The 21,779-nt window shown below is 48.2% G+C and overlaps 1 protein-coding gene across 1 annotated transcript in view; it reads left to right on the top strand.

Moving 5' to 3' along the window:
- The window catches only part of TECTA (tectorin alpha), a 66,969-nt gene that overhangs the window by 30,037 nt on the left and 15,153 nt on the right, over window positions 1-21,779 (top strand). The window contains 9 exon segments of the mRNA XM_053900358.1: window positions 4,932-5,497; window positions 14,167-14,212; window positions 14,214-14,237; window positions 14,239-14,367; window positions 18,608-18,682; window positions 18,684-18,900; window positions 18,903-18,941; window positions 18,944-18,993; window positions 20,924-21,210. Coding sequence (XP_053756333.1) covers window positions 4,932-5,497; window positions 14,167-14,212; window positions 14,214-14,237; window positions 14,239-14,367; window positions 18,608-18,682; window positions 18,684-18,900; window positions 18,903-18,941; window positions 18,944-18,993; window positions 20,924-21,210 — 1,433 coding nt within the window.

Below are 21,779 nucleotides of genomic sequence, written 5' to 3'. Positions count from 1 at the left end.
TGCATGCTGTTTTCTGACCCAGTTATTTTCACACGTACACCATTGGAGCCTCATGAACACTTACTCTTTTTTGTGTGTGTGTGCCGCCCCTTCTCTTGTTCATGGTAGCTGATTCCTTGCTCTCACTGGGAGTCTCTCTCCCTTGCTTCCTGCTCTAGAACCAAGGCCCTAATGGGGCAGCTCACCTTCCAGGCCCATGTCCTGCCCTGGTCTCATGGGATATGGTCACGGCTAAAGGCAAGAGCCATGGGAACCACACAGCTCGTTTCTTCCCCCATAAAGAGATAGAGAGGGAAGGGAATATTCATTTCCTGGGGCTGCCATCACAAAGTATCACAGACTAGGTGGCTCTAAGCAACAGAAAGTTATCCTCTCACAGTTTTGGAGGCTAAGAATCCAAAATCAGCTCCTAGCTACTGGCAGTTATAGGCGATCCTTGGCCTGTGGCACCATAACTACCCTCTCTGCCTCGTCTTCACGTGGCCTTCTCTCTCTGCACCTTGTTTCTTTGTGCCAAGTCTCTCTCCCCCTTTGAGGACACCACTCATTGGGTTTAGATCCCACCCTGATCTAGTACAACCGCATCTTGACATGATTACATCTGCAAAGACCCTATTTCCAAATAAGGTCACATTCACAGGTACCGGGGATTAAGACTTCAGCCTATCTTTTGAAGGGGGAGGTGGGGGGGAGGGGGGACACAATTCAGCCCACAACCAGGGGTAATTAGTAATGGGCATCAAGGAGGAATCGATTAAAGGGGTGGAGGGGCAGGGTAGGAGGAGCCCAGCAGGGCCCGTCTTTCTAAGTCACCCAGATACCCCGAATGTCCAAGCTATGAACTCAGAGTATGTAGCTTTCACATCTCTGACATGAAGATCAAATTCAGGATGCTTGAAGGTTCTTTTCTTTGGGGGCCTGAGGGATAGATTTAGTATTTACTTTGAATTATTAATATGCATTACGGGATCTGCTTGTTCAATGATTTGCATTTGTTTTTCCCATGATGTTATTATTAGTCACCATCTCTCCCTGAGAAAAGAATAATGGCCATCACAATGACAGTGTGCAGTGAAGTGTTGGGCAAAACACAGCATAGAGCCCCGGGTCACTGCTGGTGCTCTCAGAGATGGAGGTGACATGGAAGTGATTCCTTGGGACACAGGGTCCCTCTATGACTCTGACATTTCCTTGCAAAAAACGGTATCAAAGGATGCAGGGAAATCCACTAAGATAAGAGACGCTAGAAATAAATATGCTATCTGTATCCCAGCTGGGGTTATGGGGGTGGGCAACAGAAGGTGAGCCACTCCTGGGGGCAATACAGCAGCCCACGTCTCAGCCATCCACAGCTAGAGCTCAACAGAGACGGCCTCTCCCCTGCCGTGTGCCCCCAGGCTTCAGCACAGCCAGGTTCTTCATGGTCCAGGACAAGGACCCTCACAGCCAGTGTCTTTATCTCTTACTGGCAATCCTGTGGCCACCAGTGAAGGGTGAGGTTTTGAGCATCCCCCTGGCTCAGTTTAGTTTCGTGGATTTTATCGATGCCTATTCTGTGCCAAACTCTAGGGGTAGAGAATGAATCAAATTCTGAGTTCTGTCCCAAGAGAACTCAGAGTCTAGTAGCAAAGAAAGATGCACTAGCAGGTTATGTCGACGTAAGGTGAAGTGCTCCAAAAATGTGTTGTGTGGAGAGTCGTGAGCACACGGGTTGCCTACGCCAGCCTGGGAGGCTTCAGGGAAGGCTTTCTGGAAGAGGTAACCCAGAGCTGAGCCTTGAAGGAGTATGTTAACCAGGCTGAGAATGAGATAGAAGTATTCTAGGAAAGGAAAACATCAGTGAAGATCCGAGGGGTAGCAAAGTGCGCAGTAGGAGGGGACCTCAGGACAGCCGAAGAGGCCATAGAAACAAATTGGGGCCAGTTGTGTAAAAGAAAGTTCTCTGCCAAAGATCTGGTATGTGGTCTTATTCCTGATGCTTGACTGTTTGAAACACATGTCCTGACCTCACCCCCAAGCCCTGTTCTCTTTTTCCTCTGCGGCTCCCTGCCCACCCATCAGGCTCTGCTTCCATCCCAACCTCTCCCTTCCTGTGTCTCTCTCCTCTCCGTCTGCTTCCTCTCTCCCTCCATTAGTCACCCAGAGAGAGAGAGGGGACAGTGAAGTTGGCAATGGGGGTGGCATTCATGGGGCTTCGGAGGCAGACAGAATCCGTGCCTGCCCGGCTGAGTTGAAGGGGGTTCCTTTCTCTGGGTGCTCCTGGGCAGTGACGGAATTTGCAAGCCCTATGGTTTGAATCCGATTACATTGCCTCCCCCAAAGTATCACCTCCTGCTTGGCACCCTGTGGCCAAGAATACAGAACGCAAGGAAACTCAGGAGGGAAATCAAGTTTTGCTCACCCCAAAGGTGAGCCTTTGGGGGGGGGGGGCACAGCATTGTTTACCAGTGTGGGTCTTCAAGGCACGTGGGAGTCCCATCGGCCTCCGCTTCCCTCAGTGACCTTCCACACCTGTGTTCTGTGTTTACACCGAGCCCACATCGCCACCTCTGGGCCTCCTGGTTCAGACAGTTGTGTTCCCCAGGCACCACTCCCTCCTGCACTCGGCCTCTGAAATGACCTGTCGTGCCGTGCTATTCACCCCCTCTCTTCCAGGTTCAGAGAAGGGGGCATCCTCTCCCCTCCCCCTGTCCCTCTCTGTCTTGCCCTCTCAGGGGTCTACCTGTCTGTCATCACCTCCCCCTCCTGCGCTAGGTCCTTCTCTTCAACCCATAAACATGTTCATTCTAGAGCAAACCTTGACCCGGATCACCCCCAGCTTCTACTCAGTCTCTCTCGTCCCTCCCTCTCCAGTTTCCTGGAGAGAGCCACCTCTGCTTCCAGATCTCCCATTTGCTGTTGAACTGTGCCTTCTGACTTCTGGCCTCCTCGTTCTGCTGAAGGTCTCTTATTAGGGTCACTGAATGGGAAGAGAAGACAGAATGACTTCTCTCCTGCAAAATGAATGGGTCTTTGTCAGGCGTGATCTCATGGCCTCTGCCATGTGTGACATTGCACCCAAGGCCTTCCATGATCCAGGCCCAGCACCCCCACCTCCCTGTCTTCATTTCCCACCACACCTGGTATTCATCTCATTCCTCCCTGACTGTCCTCCTTTAGGACCAGGTGTGCACATCATCGTCTTCCGCAGGCATGCCCGATTCTGTCCCCAGGCTGAGTCTGGTGCCTGTGCATCTATTTATCTTTATCATTGCTTTTATTGGATGATGTTATTAGTATCTGTTTAGGTACTTATCTCCGCCACGTGCCTGTGAGCAACCAGGGGAAGGGCCCTGGGCTTTATTCCAGCATCTAGCACAGTGGCTGAAACACAGCAGTGACAAATGAATGAATGAATTCTGCCTGGACAAATATTCGTAGAAGAGGAGACAGTTGGGTTACAAGGTGAAGGGTGAACACTGCCCCACAGAGAGGGAGGACAAGAGGAAGGATGTCATTTCTGGGCTGGGTCAGGTTCCTTAGAGGCAGAGTCTGACATGGGGATTCTTAGGAAAGTGAGGTAAGCACCAGGGGAAGAGAGCTCAGCAAGGACGTGGTCTGAGGTGGACGTGTTGAGTGTATTCGACATTTTACTCAAGCCATGGAAAGGGTTTGAAGTGTTGGATTAATGGCTTTTGACGCCATTAAAAAATGGTGGAGTGTGGCAGTAATGAGTGAATGGAGGAAAGGGGCAATACCAGAGCAGGGGGACCAGTAAGGGGAGTATTCAGTAGTCAAGGTGAAGGTGGTGAGGGTCTGAACCAAAGCAGTAGCAATGGGAATGGGGGAGTGTCAGATAGGGGAGAGATTAAGGTCAGAATCTGGTCAGAGAGCCATCTTAGAACACTCCCAGAGGAATGGCCACCTGCGTCTCTCAAGAAGAAGACCAGCTCTCCTCTCGGCCCTCACAGTAATCTCTATTTTTCATCACGCACCCAGCCAGCCAAGGGCTACAGGATTCAGCTCATCTGAATCCAGAAAGGGGCAGTGCAAAGGCAGAGCAGTGTATGTTAAGGGATTTCCTTTCGCGAATTAAAAATATAAGGGAGGAAACATGTCTCAAGGGCCCTCTCAGCATGAGGCATTGCGCGGGGCACCCGGCAGGTAACGAGGGGAAGATGGATATAAAGATCAATAAAGTGTGGTTCCTGCCCTCAAGTTGCTCATGATCTTGTAGGCGAGACAGGAACGTAGACAACTAACCAGAATATAAGGCCGACTGTGATGTGTGCTGCCCCAACAGCAGCATACATGTGCTTGATCTTGGCCAAAGGTGAAGAAGAATACGAATATAAATAACCTTCTGGTTGCCCAGATGAGAGAGTGATTAATTCTCGCCACAGGCTCAGACAGCCTTGCTTTACAGAACAGGCGACATCTGAGCAGGGTCTGGGAGGAGAGAGGGAGGCTGACGGGTGAAGAATGGCATCCTAGGTAGAGAGACCAGCAAAGTCAAGTCATTCTTCAGGGGAAAAAAAAAAAATCTCAAAGGGATTAATAAACTGGGGCTTACCTAAAACAAATTCACAGCAGAGCTGGAAATAGAGACACTGGCGTTCTAGATTTTGGTGTTTTCGTCTAAACTTTAATTGAATTCTTATTACCCTCTCATTACCTTGAGAAAACAGTTTGAACTCCTGGGGGAAATAATGCTATGTAAACAGAAGGCACCGAAATAAATAGGTGTATTAGTGTACAAAGGATAGTCATTTAAGTCTGTTCAAATCCTAATAATAATAGTTGACTGATACAAACGACACTGCACGCCAAGATTGCATTCACCCGGCTCAGACCCCCCTCTGGGGCTGCCGCTCTAAAGACTGATCGTTAGGAGAGGTGGGTGTTCCCGGGGCCGACTGTATTTCTCCACTGCCACCCTCTCTCTCCTGTAGGTCAACAATGAACGCTTATATCTGCCCCTGAAGCTGGGACAAGGGAAAATAAATATCTTTTCCTTTGGCTTCCACGTGGTGGTGGAAACCGAGTTTGGCCTGAAGGTGGTATATGACTGGAAGACCTTCCTGTCCGTCACGGTCCCCCGGAGCATGCAGAACGCCACGTACGGCCTGTGCGGCCGCTATAACAGCAACCCTGACGACGATCTGGAGATGCCCATGGGTCTGCTTGCTTCCAGTGTCAACGAGTTTGGGCAGAGCTGGGTGAAGCGGGACACTTTCTGCCAGGTTGGCTGCGGGGACCGCTGCCCTTCGTGTGCCAAAGTGGAAGCGTTCTCCAAGGTGCAACAGCTCTGCAGCCTGATCCCCAACCAGAACGCCGGCTTCACCAAGTGTCACAGCAAAGTCAACCCCACCTTCTTCTATAAGAACTGCCTGTTTGACTCCTGCATCGATGGCGGCGCGGTACAGACGGCCTGCAGCTGGCTGCAGAACTACGCCAGCACCTGCCAGACGCAGGGGATCGCCGTGACCGGCTGGCGGAATTACACGTCCTGCTGTGAGTCCTTCCCTCTCCCTCTCCCCTTGCGTCTCGGTGGCATGTGGGCAGGCCGGGATCCCAGCCCCCGTAGAAATCCACTGAGCAGTCTAAGGAGAGGCACGTGGAACTCAGTTTGACATCTGAAACGAGATATGTAACCTCCCAGAGCCTCCATTTCCTTATCCATAAAATGGGGACAATACCACCTATTTCATGCGTGGCTCTGAGGTTGGACTAAGATCACGTACGTAGAGCGCAGAGCACCGCGTATGGCCTTTGGGCTCAGCGAGGGCACAGTGAAATTTTAAGAAAGGACCGATGGGGGAAGAGTTAGTAGGTAAGTTTGTCCTAGGACCTCAGAGGCCCCTCCCTGTGCTGGTAATTTACATGCTTTCTCTGTGCCATTCAGTTTGGCTCATATATGTCACCTATCAGTCTTTGCGTTCATGAAACAGCAGAAGGTTAAAAGCGCGAGAAAAAGAATTAGAGCCCCTTGCTCTTTCCTCAAGGGTTGGTGTGACCTTGGAGCAAGTTGCTTTTCCTCCCCGGTTCTTAGTGTCCCCCTGATAATGCTGTGATAACGCCTGCTGCCTATACCCTTTATGCTACAGAAATATCCAGAGGATCAAATTAGGTAATTGTAAGCATAACACACTTCATGCATGCCAAGTGGTGGTGGTGTTACACTAATGGCTTGCTCTGAGCCAAGCCTAGTGCTAAACACTTTATCAACATTATCTCGTTTATTCTCCTCAATAACCCAATTAGTCAGGGAGAAACAGAGACTCAGAGGAGTTAGATAACTTGCCTCAGGTCATATGGTCTGCGCGGCAAAGTCAGGATTCGACCTTCTAACACCAAAGCTCTTGCTCTCAACTCATATCCACGAGGCTGGTGTGCTATGTACCGGAATAATTTGCCCGCATTTAGCACATCATAATAGGAAAAGATTGGGAGGAGAGACCGCTAGGGGGTTGGCTAGTCTGCCTTGGTTCATTTTCCCATCTCTATCTCATTAGCTATAGCAAATTTCTTTTAGGCCTGACCGTATGAAAAGGCTACAAATGGATACTGAACGCTCAGCTCTCTAAATAAGTGATCCAGTGGGGGTCCCAGAGAATAAACCCCCTTTCCATCCTGAAAAAGGGGAGAGTTGGATGAAAACCCAGAAGCAGTGCTGTAGTGTGATGCTCACACGGCTAGTTTATATTCCCCAGGATTGGATGTTGAACTTGGGGGAAGGAAGGGAGGAAGTAGGGAGAGGGAGGGAAAAGATGCCAGTACCATTTCATCCAGGCTCAGTCCCTGAGAGAGAGATTGTGGGGAGGATGTCAGCAGGAGTGACTGTCCAGGCTAATTGGCCTCTGGTGACTTCAGTGAAATAAATGCGCCTATAAAAAAGTCAGGGTCTGGATAAGTCCCCAGAGCTGCCCTGGATTCATTGGGGTCAGCATGGGGGAGCTCGAGAGCTTGCCCTCACCTAAATCAGAAAACCAGGCTTTGGCCTCAGGGGCCTAGAAATGGTGTAGGATCAGGAAACTCCTTTGGGAAAGAGACTGCCTGCTTCCTCTTGAGACCTGCTATAGGGAGTTTCCCCTTTTCCTGTGGCCATGCCATGGTGACCGTACCACTCACTAGGATGGCTGGGACGGGCGTCCAGGGCATAGTATTTGCCACAAAGCATTGCTTCTGGCTGCAATATGCAGGGAAATCATAGGCAAGAACTGTTTTTGGAGGAGGCTAATGTCAGGGACTCTCACCTTAAATTACGGGTCTCGATTTCCTCCATGGGAAGGAAAAGGAATTGAGTTAGTAAGCCCTTTCCTTATCCATGAGGAAGAAAGTACCCTCCCCCCGCCCCTCACCTGTGACCCCATGTCTATCAAGCTTGAACCCATAGGGCTAAAAATGTGCAGGATGTAGGATGGGGAAATGGTTTTGAAAAGGTAGACTCTTTAGTATATAAAGACCATTTCTTCTTGTTCTTCTCCCTCTCCACCAGCAACCCTTTCCTCTCCCCTCCTCAAAGTTCTGCATAGACTTTGATTGCCTCCTTTATATATAATAATGGGGAGCTCTATCCAAGGCACTCAGAGCAGAGTCTGTCCTGCTTCACCCCTGTCCTTGGGCCCCATCCCTGCCCAGACCAGTTGCCTGCCAGCAGGGCTTAGGCTGGATACATTATGGCCAACCCTCATTAAGAGGGTTTGACTTTCCCCTACCTTGGCACTTCAGGACAGGGGCAAAGATCCGAAAGACAGCTTCTGTTAAGATGGATGGTGGTAGCGACTAGGAAAAAGAAATGCTAAAATAAGAGAAAAAAATCATGCTTTAAAGGAGGTATGTGGGTGGGGATGGGGGGGCGGGCACAGTTGGAGGCAGCTGAGTTTTCCATTTTGAATTTCAGAAGCAGAGAAAAGCTGCAGGAGACAGAGTCTTAACTCAGCCATTCAATCTGAGATTGGTGAACACAGAAAGCCTGTCGTGAATAGGGTTGTTAGTAACCATATCTGACTTGATGTTAACCTCTGAGCAGTGAGGGCAGGGTTCACAGTCCCCTGTCCCCCACCCCCAAGAATTAATCCAATTCAACACCCGCATGTTGAGATATGAGAACTCGTGTTTTCGGGGGAAAAAGGGTTAAACCGGAATTGTCTGTTAAACTTACCCCTTGTTGGTGACAAGGTAGAATGCTGTTGTTTTTCAATGATTTTGGCTATCCCTATCAATGGGATAATTTATTACTCAATTACCACATCTGTAAATGAAGTGGAAAACTTCACGCAAGTTGAACAAATAGGTTTAGAGGGGGGAGAGGGAGGTCAGTTGTCTTAATTACTAACCCCTCCTTAACATTCACTCAGCTGAGTCCATCATTCCTTCAGCCCCTTAATGGGAGGCTTAAATTAGCTGTGTAGTTGGTGAGTCTACAGTAAGCAGGAGGAGAAGAAAATTATATGCATAACAGTGACTTGTCTCTGACTGGGTGCCAGGCACTATTCTAGGTGCCATATGAGTCCTCACTCATATTCTCCTCCCAGCAACCCTGTAAAGCAGGTGCTATTAATAGTCCCATTTTCTGGAGGAGGAAAGTGAAGCTCAGAGAAACGCAGGAACTTTCCCAAGGAAAGTGGCTGCAGGCAGTGGTCTTTCCTCTGGGCAGTGCCGCCCCTCCAACCCTGGGCAGGCCAGGGGCCCCAGGGACTGGAGCCCCCCCTGGTGCTGCAGCAGGTGTACAGGAGGACCTCTGTACAGGATCAGGTCTGCGGGGGCCGCTGAGAATTGAGTGTGATGATGTCTTGTGATCCGTGTGCCCCTGCTTGACACCTGGTGAACGCTCAGTCAAGCTGAGTGTCATTTTCATTTTCCCTTTTATTCAGAGTCCTGGGTCCAAAGTCTGGTAATGAAGGGTTCTCTCCCACATTTTTCTGCAGATCCAATAAATTCTTGTTGAATTTATTCAACTGCTATTCAATTAATAGCAGAAGCTGTCACCGATGTACCAGGCACTGAACTAGGAGCTTTGTAAATTACGCCTCGTTTTATCTTAACAACTAGTTGATGAGGGAACGCTATCTGCATTTTTACAGAGGAGGAAACAGAGGTTTAGAGAGCGTAGGTAACCTGCCCAGGTGACCCTGCTAGTTAGTGCCAGAACCGGGGCTCAAACCAGTCAGTCCAATCCCCCCGCCCTTGTCCACTGTATTCTACTACATTGCTTTTACGGGGGATCCATATATCCTGCCCACCTGGGACACAAAGGCTAAATAAATCAGTGCCCTGCCCACAACAAGAGTCACATTCACGACCACAGTAGAAATCCAGGGGCAGAGACATCATCCCCCACAGCTCTCGGTACGTCGTTTGGGTGGAGACGATCCACATGAGGAACTTTTAAAGGTTGCTTTCAAGAATCAAATGTTTTATTAACCACCTACCCTGATCTCAGCACTGTTTTGGACCTCATGGAAGACTCAGAAGGACAAAATAGTTCAGAGTCTAGTCGGGAAAATAGGATCAGCATCCTTGGAACAACAGTAGGCTAAATCAGTAGTGGATCTTCTCGGATATTAAAATGTATTGTAGAGCTTCGGTAACAAAACCAAGTTAGCACTGGCGCATGAACAGCCAGATCAACCAGTGGGAAGATGAGAAAATCCGGAAATAGGCCCAAACTCTAAAGAGAAATTAACATTCAGTAAAACTGGCATTTCAAATTACTGGGGGGGGGGGGGAGGGGGAATGTATTTATTCTTCAATAGACAGGAAAAGGACAAAGGACAAAATAGAAGAGGGGAAATAGCGAAAGCCTCCTTTCACTCCTCACTCCAAAATAAGATCCAGACAGAACCAAGATCAAACATAAAAACGTAAGTTATAAACGTACTCGGAGAAGACAAAGGCGTTTTCGTTTTTGTTTTTGTTAATCTTGCAGTAGAGAGGGCCTTCCTCAGCAAAACACTCAAAGCCGTAAGAAAAACCTCGTAGATTTGACAACTTTAAAATTTTAAATTTCTCTATGGCAAAGAGCATAATCAAATACAGGTCCAAAAAGAAAAAAAGAAAAAGAAGAAGAAGAAGCAATTTAAAAGACAAACGGTAAACATTTTGTAACACATGACAGACAAAAGTCTATTTTTAATTTTTTTTTCAGATTTTATTTTTGATTGTGTTCATTGCCTTAGACTTTAAGGGCATTACGTATGTAGGCATAGTGACCTCAGGATATGTTACAACCTCTTGTCTCCCTCTTGGTTTTTAGTTATTTATTTCATTTTCATTTCATTTTTTTCTTTTTTTAAATTTACATCCAAATTAGCATATAGTGCAACAGTGATTTCAGGAGTAGATTCCTTACTGCCCTTAACCCATTTAGCCCATCTCCCCTCCCACAACCCCTCTGGTAACCCTCAGTTTGTTCTCCATATTTATGAGCCTCTTCTGTTTTGTCCCCCTCCCTGTTTTTATATTATTTTTGTTTCCCTTTCCTTATGTTCATCTGTTTTGTCTCTTAAAGTCCTCATATGAGTGAAGTCATAGGATTTTTGTCTTTCTCTGACTAATTTCACTTCACATAATACCCTCCAGTTCCATCCATGTAGTTGCAAATGGCAAGATTTCATTCTTTTGGATTGCCGAGTAATACTCCATTGTGTATATATCCCACATCTTCTTTATCCATTCATCCATCGATGGACATTTGGGCTCTTTCCATACTTTGGCTATTGTCGATAGTGCTGCTATAAACATGGGGGTGCACGTGTCCCTTCGAAATAGCACACCTGTATCCCGTGAAGAAATGCCTAGTAGTGCAATTGCTGGGTCATAGGGTAGTTCAATTTTTAGTTTTTTGAGGAACCTCATACTGTTTTCCAGAGTGGCTGCACCAGCTTGCATGCCCATATTTTTAATTTTTAAAAAGCTTTTACAATTTAATAAGAAAAAAAAGTTCAACAACACAAAATGTGCAGAAGACACGAAAAGGCAGTTCACAGAAGAAGACATACGAAAGGATTATAAGCAAATGTAAAGATAATCAGCCTCATAAAGAATGCAAACTAAGTAAGGGCATAGTCATTTTTTTTCAAGTTTTTACTGCTGTAGAATACACAGAACATAAAATTTACTATGCTAACCATCTTTAAGCATACAGTTCAATGGCATTAAGTACTCACATTGTTGTATTCACATTACTGTGAAACCACCACCACCATCCCTCTCCAGAACTCTTTTTATCTCGCAAAACTGAACCTTTATACCCATGAAACACTAACTCGCCAGTTCCCCACCCACCCCAGCCCCTGGCAACCAACTGTTCTGTTTTCTGTCACTATGAACTTGAAGACCTTGGATAGCTCCTGTAAGTGGAATCATACAGCATCTGCCTTCTTGTGGGCGGCTTCTTTCCCTTAGCATAACGTCCTCAGGACTCATTCATGTTGTGGTATACTGCAGAGTTTCCCTCCTTTTCAAGGGTGAATAATATCCCATTGCGTGCATACACCACATTTTGCTTATCCATTAATCCAACCAGCGACTCTGGGATTACTGGCGTGTTTTAGCTATTGTGAAAAATGCCGCTGTGAACATACGTGTATAAACAGCTCTTGGAGAATCTTTCAAAATTTGTGAGCATGTGTCTAGAAGTGGCATTGCTGGGTCATATGATAATTCTTTTTGTTTCCCACGGCATATTGTTTCCCATATTGTTTCCCACGGCAGCTGTACATTCCCGCCAAATTGCACGTGTTATCTTTTCACATCTTTGCCAACAATGGGTTTTCTGGGGTTTTTAAAATAGTAGTCATCCCTAATGGGTGTGAGATGGCAGGTATACCTTTCACTGTAGTTTTAGTATTTATTTCCCTGGTGATTAGTGATGTTGAGCGTATATTGGCCATTCATATGTCATCGTCTTTGGAAAAATGTCTATTCAAGCCCTTTATCCATTTTTGAATTGGGTTTTTGTTGTTGTGTTGAGTTTTAAGCGTTCTCCATATATTCCGGTCAGTAATTCCATTTACACATGGGATGGAAATATGTATATATCATATTTATATATGACATTTAACCTTTGGTATTTCCAAGGATCAGAAGGCTTGGTGCTAAACAATCAGTGAGGTTGTGAGAAAATAAACCCCCTCGTATAGCCTCGGTAGCAGGGCAAATCGGCACAGGCTCTTTTTAGAGGGCAATTTGAATGCATCTATCAAAAATTTAAATGTACATACCCTTTGACCCAGTAATTCCGCTTCCAGGAATTTACTGTACAGATTCATTTACTCAGGAGGTCAAAGATAAACGTCCAAGGATGTTCACTGCAGCATCATCATAAACGGAAAATACACACCATGTAGCAGGGCAAAACCAATAATTCAAGGGTAATGGAAGGAAAGTCGCCATGAAAAAGCAATGAGCAGGAAAATATGGATACTATGCTCCCATTCGTGTGAAGACAGTGGAGATGGAATACACGCATGCACGTGCATGCACACACACACACACACGCACACACGTGTGTTTGTACATGCTTAGAAGATTTCTGGAAGATTCAGCTGCAATTTGTTACCAGAGGTTGCTTTTCTGTTGCACTTTTACATGTATGGCTTGCATTGTCTACCACATGTAGGTACTATCTTTTAAATTAATGTTTTTATTTAAAAAATTGTTTTTAATATTTATTTTTGAGAGAGACAGAGCATGAGCGGGGGGTGGGGGGGCAGAGAGAGAGAAGGAGACACAGAATCTGAAGCAGGCTGCAGGCTCCGAGGCATCAGCACAGAGCCTGATGCGGGGCTTGAACCCACGAGCTGTGAGATCAAGACCTGAGCCGGAGTCGGACACTTAACCAACTGAGCCACCCAGGCGCCCCTAAATTTAATGTTTTTGTGGTTTTGGACACATGAAGTATACATCTGTTAAAATCCATAGAACCGTGCACCAAAAAGTCTATTTTTACCATTTGATAATTTAAAAAAAATTTTTTTTTTATTTGAGAAAGAGGGAGAGAGAAGGGCAGAGAGAGAAGAAAGAATCTTAAGCAGACTCCATGCTCAGCATGGAGCCCAGCGCGGGCCTCAATCCCACAATCCTGGGATCATGACGTGGGCCGAAATCCAGAGTCGGATGCTCAACCGACTGAGCCACCCAGGTGCCCCTTTACCGTCAGACAATTTAAAAAACAAATGTGCCCTAAAGATATACTGTATATGGTACAGAGAAGAAGTTCTGACATAATAGTCCTTGTGCTTTTCATATGCATTGATTAAAACAATAGCCTCTACAAAACTTTTAAGCGAACCTATCTTGATTGATCGGCTAACATCGAACACGTCCGTGCTCAGCACTGTTCCAGGCACACAGACCCACATAATTGCTCCCACCCAGCCATGAAGTAGGTGCTGTAAGTACCTGCATTTTACAGGTAAGGAGCTGGGGCGCCAGAGGCTATGTGACTGCTCGGTCTCCTACGGCTGGCTCCGGAGTCCCACTGGTCACCAGGACCCTGACTGTCTTCCATAAGAGCAGCCATATGCATTTGAAAACGGTAGAACATAGTGACCACCACGCATGTGCACACACTTGCCTCCTCAGAAATCCGGGGGGGTGTCCGGGGAGGGCCGCCGTTTACACACTCCAGCTTAGAAAAGATTCTGTGGAAGTTCTGGGGTGCAGGTGGGTTGCCATTGGCTTTACCAGTAAGAGGGGGCTCCACGGAGGGCTGGAAGAGTGGGGGGTTGGGGTAGGCCAAGAGGATGAGGAGGGCACGAATACGGGAGCCCAACAGGAGCGAGGTCTAAAAGCAGGCACGAGTGCCAGGTGCCCGGGGGGGCCAGCAGGGGTGCCTGACTGAAGTCGAGGTGCACGATGGGAGGCGGGGTTAAGGTGGCAGGGTTACGGCGGCCCTCAAGAAGCCAGCGCGAGCAGGGACAAAGATGTGAGGAAACCCCAGTAGCCTCACCTGCCCTGCGGTCCCATGACGGAAGGAAGCGCGAGGAGTCAGAGGGGGGCTTTCCAGAACGGGGGGGGGGGGGGGGGGGGGGGGGTTCGGGGGCGGGGGGGGGGGGGTTCGCGGCAGGGCTCCTCCGGGCCAGGGCCTCCGCCTCCCTGAGGGCCTAAACGGCGGGCCGGAAGGAAACTCTGAGCACCGTCCCGTCGGGCGTGCGAGGCCTGACGCGCGTTCCGTTCCAGCCGTCACTGCCCCCCCAACAGCCATTACGAGAGCTGCGTGAGCGTTCTGCCAGCCGCGCTGCGCCGCCATCGCGCCTCAAGAGCGACTGCAACCACTACTGCGTGGAGGGCTGCCAGTGCGACGCCGGCTACGTCCTCAACGGCAAGAGCTGCATCCTGCCCCACAGCTGCGGCTGCTACGCGGACGGCAAGTACTACGAGGTAGGCGGCCCGCCCTGCGCGGGCCTGGGCCCCTGGCCCCGCTGTCAGCCGCCCTGCGGACGCCCGGTTGCCAGCGTCCCCACTTCGTTACGAGGAGGGGGAGGCGGGGCAGGGCAGAGGGGGTCGAGGAGGGGTCAGGCAGGCTGAGAACCTGATGAGGAAACGCCCATCTGGGCCTCCCCCCCTTCGGCCTCCGTCCTTGGCATCGGCAAGGCCTCCGTCTTGGCATCGGCAAGGCCTCCCGCGCTGCTCACCCACGCCCTTCGCTAGCCTGGGCGGCTCTCTCCCACCTTGCCTGTCGAGCTCTTCTGACTGCCTCTCCTGTAAATCTCGGTTTGAGAGCTTCTGACGCGCTATGGTTTGGAAATACCGTGGCTATGAATCTGACATTTGTAGCTGTCTTGGTCTGAGGACATTTTTACTGGAAAATATGGCGCTGGAGGCCAAGAGGAACGGCCTTCCTTCTCCGGGCTCTTGAAGCTCCATGAAAGCGCCGAAGGCTACCATCTCCTCGTGTGCCACTCGTCACTCGGTGCCCTCTCCGGAGAGTTCTGTCTGGACTGCTTAATGCTCTGCCCCCCACATGCTGCCCTGCGCCCCTCTCCGTGGGGGCTTCCGCATAGAGCCGATGAAGATGCCCTTTGTAGAGGCCGCTCAGTAAAACATTATACGATAGATCCGAATCGCTTTCTTTTTGTGCTTTCCAATGCTTCTTATGTGCCACGATACAAAGCTAGAAAAGGCCCTTCCTGGGGAAGGTATTTGGTCTGTGGTTCCGCCTCAAGCCCAGTCTCTGTAACGACACGAACATCTTGTATTGGTGAGTTGACAGGGAACAAGGGCAAGTGTCGAGTATCTGCTATTTGGAGATCATTGTTCTGGAGTGCTGCTGGGGGTGAGAAAGCATGTTCCCTGCCTTACGGATCTTACAAGTCTTTTAAGGAGAGAAAAACATGCGCTTTAAAAAAAAAGAGGCGCTTGGGTGGCTCAGTCATTGAAGCATCTGACTTGATTTCAGGTCAGGTCATGAAGGGTCGTGGGATCAAGGCCTTCGTCAGGCTCCAACGGAGCGTGGAACCTGCTTAAGATTCCCTCTCCCCCCAGGGCGCCTGGGTGGCTCAGTCGGTTAAGCATCCGACTTCAGCTCAGGTCACGATCTCACAGTCCGTGAGTTCGAGCCCCGCGTCGGGCTCTGGGCTGATGGCTCAGAGCCTGGAGCCTGCTTCCGCTTTTGTGTCTCCCTCTCTCTCTGCCCCTCCCCCATTCATGCTCTCTCTGTCTCAAAAATAAATAAACGTTAAAAAAAAATTAAAAAAAAAAGATTCTCTCTCCCCCTCTGCTGCTCTCCCCCACATGCTCTGTCTCTCTCTTTTTCTAAGAATAAATACATTTTTTTAGGGGCACCTGGGTGGCTCAGTCGGTTAAGCATCTGACTTCAGCTCAGGTCACGATCTCATAATCCATGAGTTGGAGCCGCTTCGGATTCTGTGTCTCCCTCTCTCTCTGACCCTCCCCCGCTCGCGCTCTGTCTCTCAAAATAAATAAACGTTAAAAAAAATAATTAAAAAAGAAAAAGAACACGAGAACAGTTACAGAATAACTATCAACAAGTGAAATAATACCCTACAGAACTAATCAATTTTAAATGAAAAGAAACGCAGCATTAGAAAAAATCTAATTGAAATGTCTGGACTGGAAATAAATAAGGCAAAAAACAAAGAAAGTCTCCCTTTTTGTAAAATGCAGTGGCTTGTTCGAGAACAACAGCTGATTTTATTTTGAGGGTCAATAAAAGAGAATGAATGAGGAAGTTACTTCAGTTCCGCGTTGGGTGGAAGTCTGCTTCGCTGTTCTAGTCGAAAGACAGAAGTGGAGTAGAGGATTAGAACGAATCCAGCAGAAGACTTCTCGGGGGAGGTGGGTTTAGAAACACCAATTATTTGAGAGGAAAAGGCAGAACACATGAGACAAAAGTAAGACAGACATTCTTTTCCTGACAGTCTCAGAGGAGCGATAACCAGGCTCAAAGGTGAAAAAGCACCCTTACAGTCTCTGCTCCGGATCCAGAGACTTACTGAAATGTTTCCATCCACCGGCGGCATCAGGTGCTCTCAGCAGGGATCCCGAGGGTCTGTGGCACTATGGAACGGGACCTGGGTTTGAGCCTCGCCGACGCACCCCTGAGACACTGCGTCATTTCCCTGAGCGTCAGGAGCCCTGTCTATGAAACGTGGCTAATAACACCAGCTCACTAGCTTGTTGTATAAACCATCTACACACACGCCTCGCCTAGTGTCTGGCACCTAGTAGTTCAGTAATTGGTAGCTGCTGTTGTTTTTGTTGTTTTTATTCCTCAAGTAGCATTTTGTAAATAAAAAAATCCAGGCGTGTTATGAATGCATATAAAAGCCCTTGGAACTCTCAGGAAAGGCAGGTACGGCTCTCAGCGTATTAGTACCATAAACATTATTATCTGATTTTCATCAGACAGTCAGTGGGTTTTGACAACTGCTTATATCTGGGAAGCAGCAAACTCACCGAACAAATAACCCACATCTACTTGCACGATTCAGACAAGCTCGGGGCGTTGTGTATACAACAAATTTCTTTGGAATAAAGGGATAACACAGCTAGCCATTAGCATGTAGAGTAATCACCCAGCTGTCATTGCAGGTCTAATTAAGGTAAAGAAAGCCGCGAGGGGCCCAGTGACTTCACGGTGAAGCTAGTTTCGTGATCAAGTTCTCCTGTGGGATGAGTTATTTACCCTTTATCATATCCACAGATGCAGGTTATTTTTCTCTTTCCACCCATGTAACGTCTGACTTCTTATCAGAGAGCGGCAGACCATCCACTCATTATTCTGCAATCTGATAAGAGGAATGAAGCCATTTGCAAGGCTGCTGGCACCAGAATATTTTACAGGTCTGGGAGGAGGAAAGAGTTGGTTCCGGGAACGACTTCACTTTGAGAATGAAAGAATCGGCAATGGCATCTTGAAGTGCACTGCACTGAGGAAGTTGTCCTGCAAGATCTTGTTCTCCGTTTGCCTTTGAATCAGAGTCATATCTGCATGGGACAGCCGGGACTTTGATAAGTCTAGATAAAGCGGGAAAGCGGTGACCAGAGCGGAGCAGAGGCCTTCTTGTGCCATTAAAACAGCGTTTCCGGAAAGCACTGTTCTGTTCTGGTAAATTGAATCGGTGCTTCCATCTGGATGACACAGTCTGCTTGTTGAGACTACGCCCCACCTGGACAATCATGACCAAATTTCCAACCGAACTCCTTGGAGTTCTCAATCTAGAACAAGTGCATGTTCAAGAGCACAGGCTCCGAGTGGAATTGTGTCTACAGATTATTGCTTGTTTGGGGAAAATAGAAAGAATAGCCACCACCATTGAGGATGTACTTTGTTAGAGGTATTTGCTATAACTGTATAATTTCTCACCTTCTCAAAAGAGAATGAGTGACTCTTTTCCAGGAATATCAGCGGCTACTATTTATTAACAGTGCCTACTCTATGCCAGGAAACGTGCTTTACACGTCTTATTTAATTTATCTTCACAGCTGCCTGCAAGACTTTATTATCTCCAATTTAAGCTGAGCAAAGGGACCTCTGGAGGTGGTAATGCTCCTCAGGGTGGCCCCTGTAGGGTGGAGGGCTGGGATGGAAACCAGACACCTCTGTTCTACATCTCACTTCGGGGGCACGTAGGAATGGAGGTAGTTGCAAACAGAAGTAATTTAGAAGTAGGTAGTATCAGGAAAAGTTTGGAGCGGTGACTTCAGCGAAATATGAAATGATTCATCTAGGAATTGGTTATAACTTTCTTTTAACCTATGTAAGATATGAAAGGCCGGTTTTATCATTCTTGAGCAAATTTTTAATTTCATCCTCAAGTGGAGCCGGTACTCGCCGGGATAATTTTCTACCAATATCCTTCCTCTTCACCTACTGCACACTCCCAGGTTGGCTGTGATTAACACTACATCCAGCCGTAAGATTCCCGAGTTCTGATCGAAACCAATAAAGACCCGATTGCCTATTGTCTGGCATCTGAGTTCCGTGGAACTGATGTCGTATTTGCACGGCAACAGCCCGCCGCCTGCTCCCTCCTGGGAATGCCAGCCCCGTTAGAGGTAGGCTAGCCCGCCCGGAAAAAGGGTCCGGACGGAGAGGCCTTGGGGTCCCCAGCCCTGCCCGCGGCCGGGATTAATGCCCGCGGCTCCTCTCTTCCAGCCCAAGCAGCTGTTCTGGAACAGCGACTGCACGCGGCGCTGCCGCTGCTTCCGGCGCAACCTGATCCAGTGCGACCCCGCGCCAGTGCAAGTCGGACGAGGAGTGCGCACTGCGCAACGGCGTGCGCGGCTGCTTCAGCACCAAGACGTCCTACTGCCTGGCGGCCGGAGGCGGCGTCTTCCGCACCTTCGACGGCGCCTTCCTGCGCTTCCCCGCCAACTGCGCCTTCGTGCTCTCCACCATCTGCCAGAAGCTGCCCGACATCTCCTCCTTCCAGCTCATCATCAACTTCGACAGTGGTCGGCGCCCAACCTCACCATCATCTCGCCCGTCTATTCTACATCAACGAAGAGCAGATTCTCATCAACGACCGGAACACTGTCAAGGTGACGAGCCTGACGTTGGTTCTTGAGAAACGTCGCCCGGAACAAGCCGTGGCTAAGGGACCTGCCGGTTTTCCCAGATAACCAAGTTTGGGGATCATGGGTTGTTGCCCCCTAGGTGCCATACACAGATGGCCAGATTTTAAGGAATGAAAGTAGAAAGATTCTGCAGGCACTAGAACGGGCCTGGTTTAGCCCTTTGCTCACCATTCCGAGGGCCTCGCAGAAAAGGACAAGGTCTCAGGGCAGTAATGACAGCGTGGGTGCTAATAGAGGCTCAGGTGACAAAATGGTAGCTGAGTCTGCTCTTACTCTGGATTAATTTCCCAAAAAAGCATCTCGTTTGTTTCAAGGCCTTTAAAAGCGTTCTTGGCTCTGATCAACTGTACCAAGACAAGCTCTTTCAACTCTGCTATCCTTTCTATAAGACTGGAGAAGGCCAGCATTTTCCTGTAAAAACACCTGTCGCACTAGAAACCTGATGGAGCATCCCCCTCTATCAGCGGGCTCCATGATGACAAAGCAAAGTGAAAGAAAATGGGAGGCTGGGTATGGGGGGTTTTCTCTTAGCCTGGCTGCGCGGTTTCGAGTGAATCTTAGGCTTGCATATAAACAAAGCACCCACCCCCATAACTGATAGGGCTTCTGGGCCTGGATTCCTCTGCCCCTTCCATTTCAGAATAATCTACTCTGATGAACGATTGACAGCGACCCCCAGTCTCTCAGCTAACCAGGCTGGTTACCAGCAGGCAGACCTGAAAGACGGAACCAGTCCCCAGTGCTGTGATTCCAGCTAGAGAGGGGCAGGTGGAAAGCCAGGACGTGCACATTACCATTTTTCAGAATCGAGTGTTGTTGTATGTCTGCTGTTCTGCCGCTTGGCTCTGGTAATCGTGCATTGAGTGTGTCTTTATTTGAAGAGTCATCAAATAGCTTGGTGTCCAGCATTAGGCAAAAGACGGGGGTATTTTGCAAGCTTAAAAGGAAGAGTCTGGATTTTAATCGTGGGTTTTGACTTCAGTGAAAGCTGCTACTGTTTTTGACACTCCAATTCCTCTTGCAAATTGGCCCACGTAGACACAACTGCATTGCTCCGGAATACGGGAGCTAGAAAGTAAAGTGACCACCTGAGAGAGCAGAACTGACATTATTGCTGAATAAAATACTCCAAGCTGGCCAAAATAGTAAAGAATCATATTTTTGAAACTTTTTTTTTTTTTAAGAAACGAAAGGTACTAATAACCTGGGGGGAAAAAAAAACTCGATTGATATTGTAAGTACAGGAAAAGCATATTATGTTCTGTCCTAAGGGCTAAGAAAAGAAACTGTTAGAAAGTAGGAAAATGATGAATGCAGAAAATATCTTGCCTATAGGACCTTTGAGGAGGGAGGGGGACCTCCAGTCTGGACGTTATACACAAGAAAATAAGAAACATGGCAGTGATCCCCAAATTCATTTTTAACCATTTTAGACACCCCTTAGCACAGGATTGGGATTTCATTTCAGTAATTGGTTTATGCTGGGGAAAGTTTCATACAAAATCCAGCAATCCAGCCATTTGTAGAGAACTATACCCTTCTAATGTTTTTTTCATCTTTCTGCCTCTGGATTTTGCTTCTTTGGGGGGAACTGTGGACAGTAAGATAAGCAAATGCACTTACACTCTAGGGCAGTGGTCAGCAAACTACAGAATTCGACCAAATCCACTTGCTGCCTGTTGTTGTTTTTTTTAAATAAAGCGTTACTGGAACATAGCCTCGTTCATTTAATTATATATCATCTGTGGCTGTTTTCATGCCGTGAGGGCAGAGTCGAGAAGCAGTAGAGATCATACAGCCCACAAAGCCTGAAACATTTTTGCAGTGGCCCTTTATAGTAACAGTTTGCCAACCCCTGCTGTAAAGGTAATCTCTTTCTTTTCCCCCCCAATAGGTGAATGGCACACAAGTGAATGTTCCATTTGTAACTGGACTGGCAACCAAAATCTACAGCAGCGAGGGGTTCCTGGTGATTGACACCAGCCCCGACATCCGGATCTACTACAATGGTTTCAATGTCATAAAAATCAGCATCAGCGACAGGCTGCAGAACAAAGTCTGTGGCCTCTGTGGCAACTTCAACGGGGACTTAACCGACGATTATGTGACCTTGAGGGGGAAGCCAGTGGTGAGCAGCGTGGTGCTGGCCCAGAGCTGGAAAACCAATGGCATGCAGAAGAGGTGAGAGTTCTCATTGCTAGGCTCAGTGGCCCAAATCCTCCCGCACCCGTGACAGGTATTGATGAGGAATGCACTTTCCATAGCATCACCACTCCCCTCCTGCAAAGGGTCGAGCCCCCCAGGTCTTTGGAGTTTCCAGAAGACAAATAGGTACATCAGAGGCCTTGGTCATTTCTTGAACAGCAGAGGAAGGAATTGGGCTTGCATGATCTGATTCTGAATTGGCATGGCATCCAGCCCCTGGCCAAAGAGAAGAGAGTGCCCAGGATTAGAACACTGAGGCCTTGGCCAGCGCCCACCTGCTGGGAATTGGGCCAGAAGAAGGGCCACCTACCCCTTGCTCCCCAGGGCTGGGCCTAATTGTGTACCTGTGATTCTCACCGGAAGGCTGGGTTGAGGTAGTGCAGGTAGAGGTTGGTGGAGATCAGGAAAGCCTTTTTAAAAACAGAAGTCGCCAAGGTTCTTATGAGACGCCTCTCTTGCCGGCTGAGACAGAATGAACTAAACAAGCTATTCCAAAGGTGCGTAATTCAGGTCACCTCTGAGCTGCTGCGTCATGTTAATACATT

The sequence above is a fragment of the Panthera pardus genome, unplaced genomic scaffold (genome assembly GCF_024362965.1).
Source record: "Panthera pardus isolate Hobbes unplaced genomic scaffold, ASM2436296v1 HiC_scaffold_12, whole genome shotgun sequence".
Taxonomy (NCBI): Eukaryota; Metazoa; Chordata; class Mammalia; order Carnivora; family Felidae; genus Panthera; species Panthera pardus.
The sequence above is the reverse complement of the archived record's forward strand: the minus strand, read 5'-3'. Positions and strand labels throughout refer to the sequence as shown.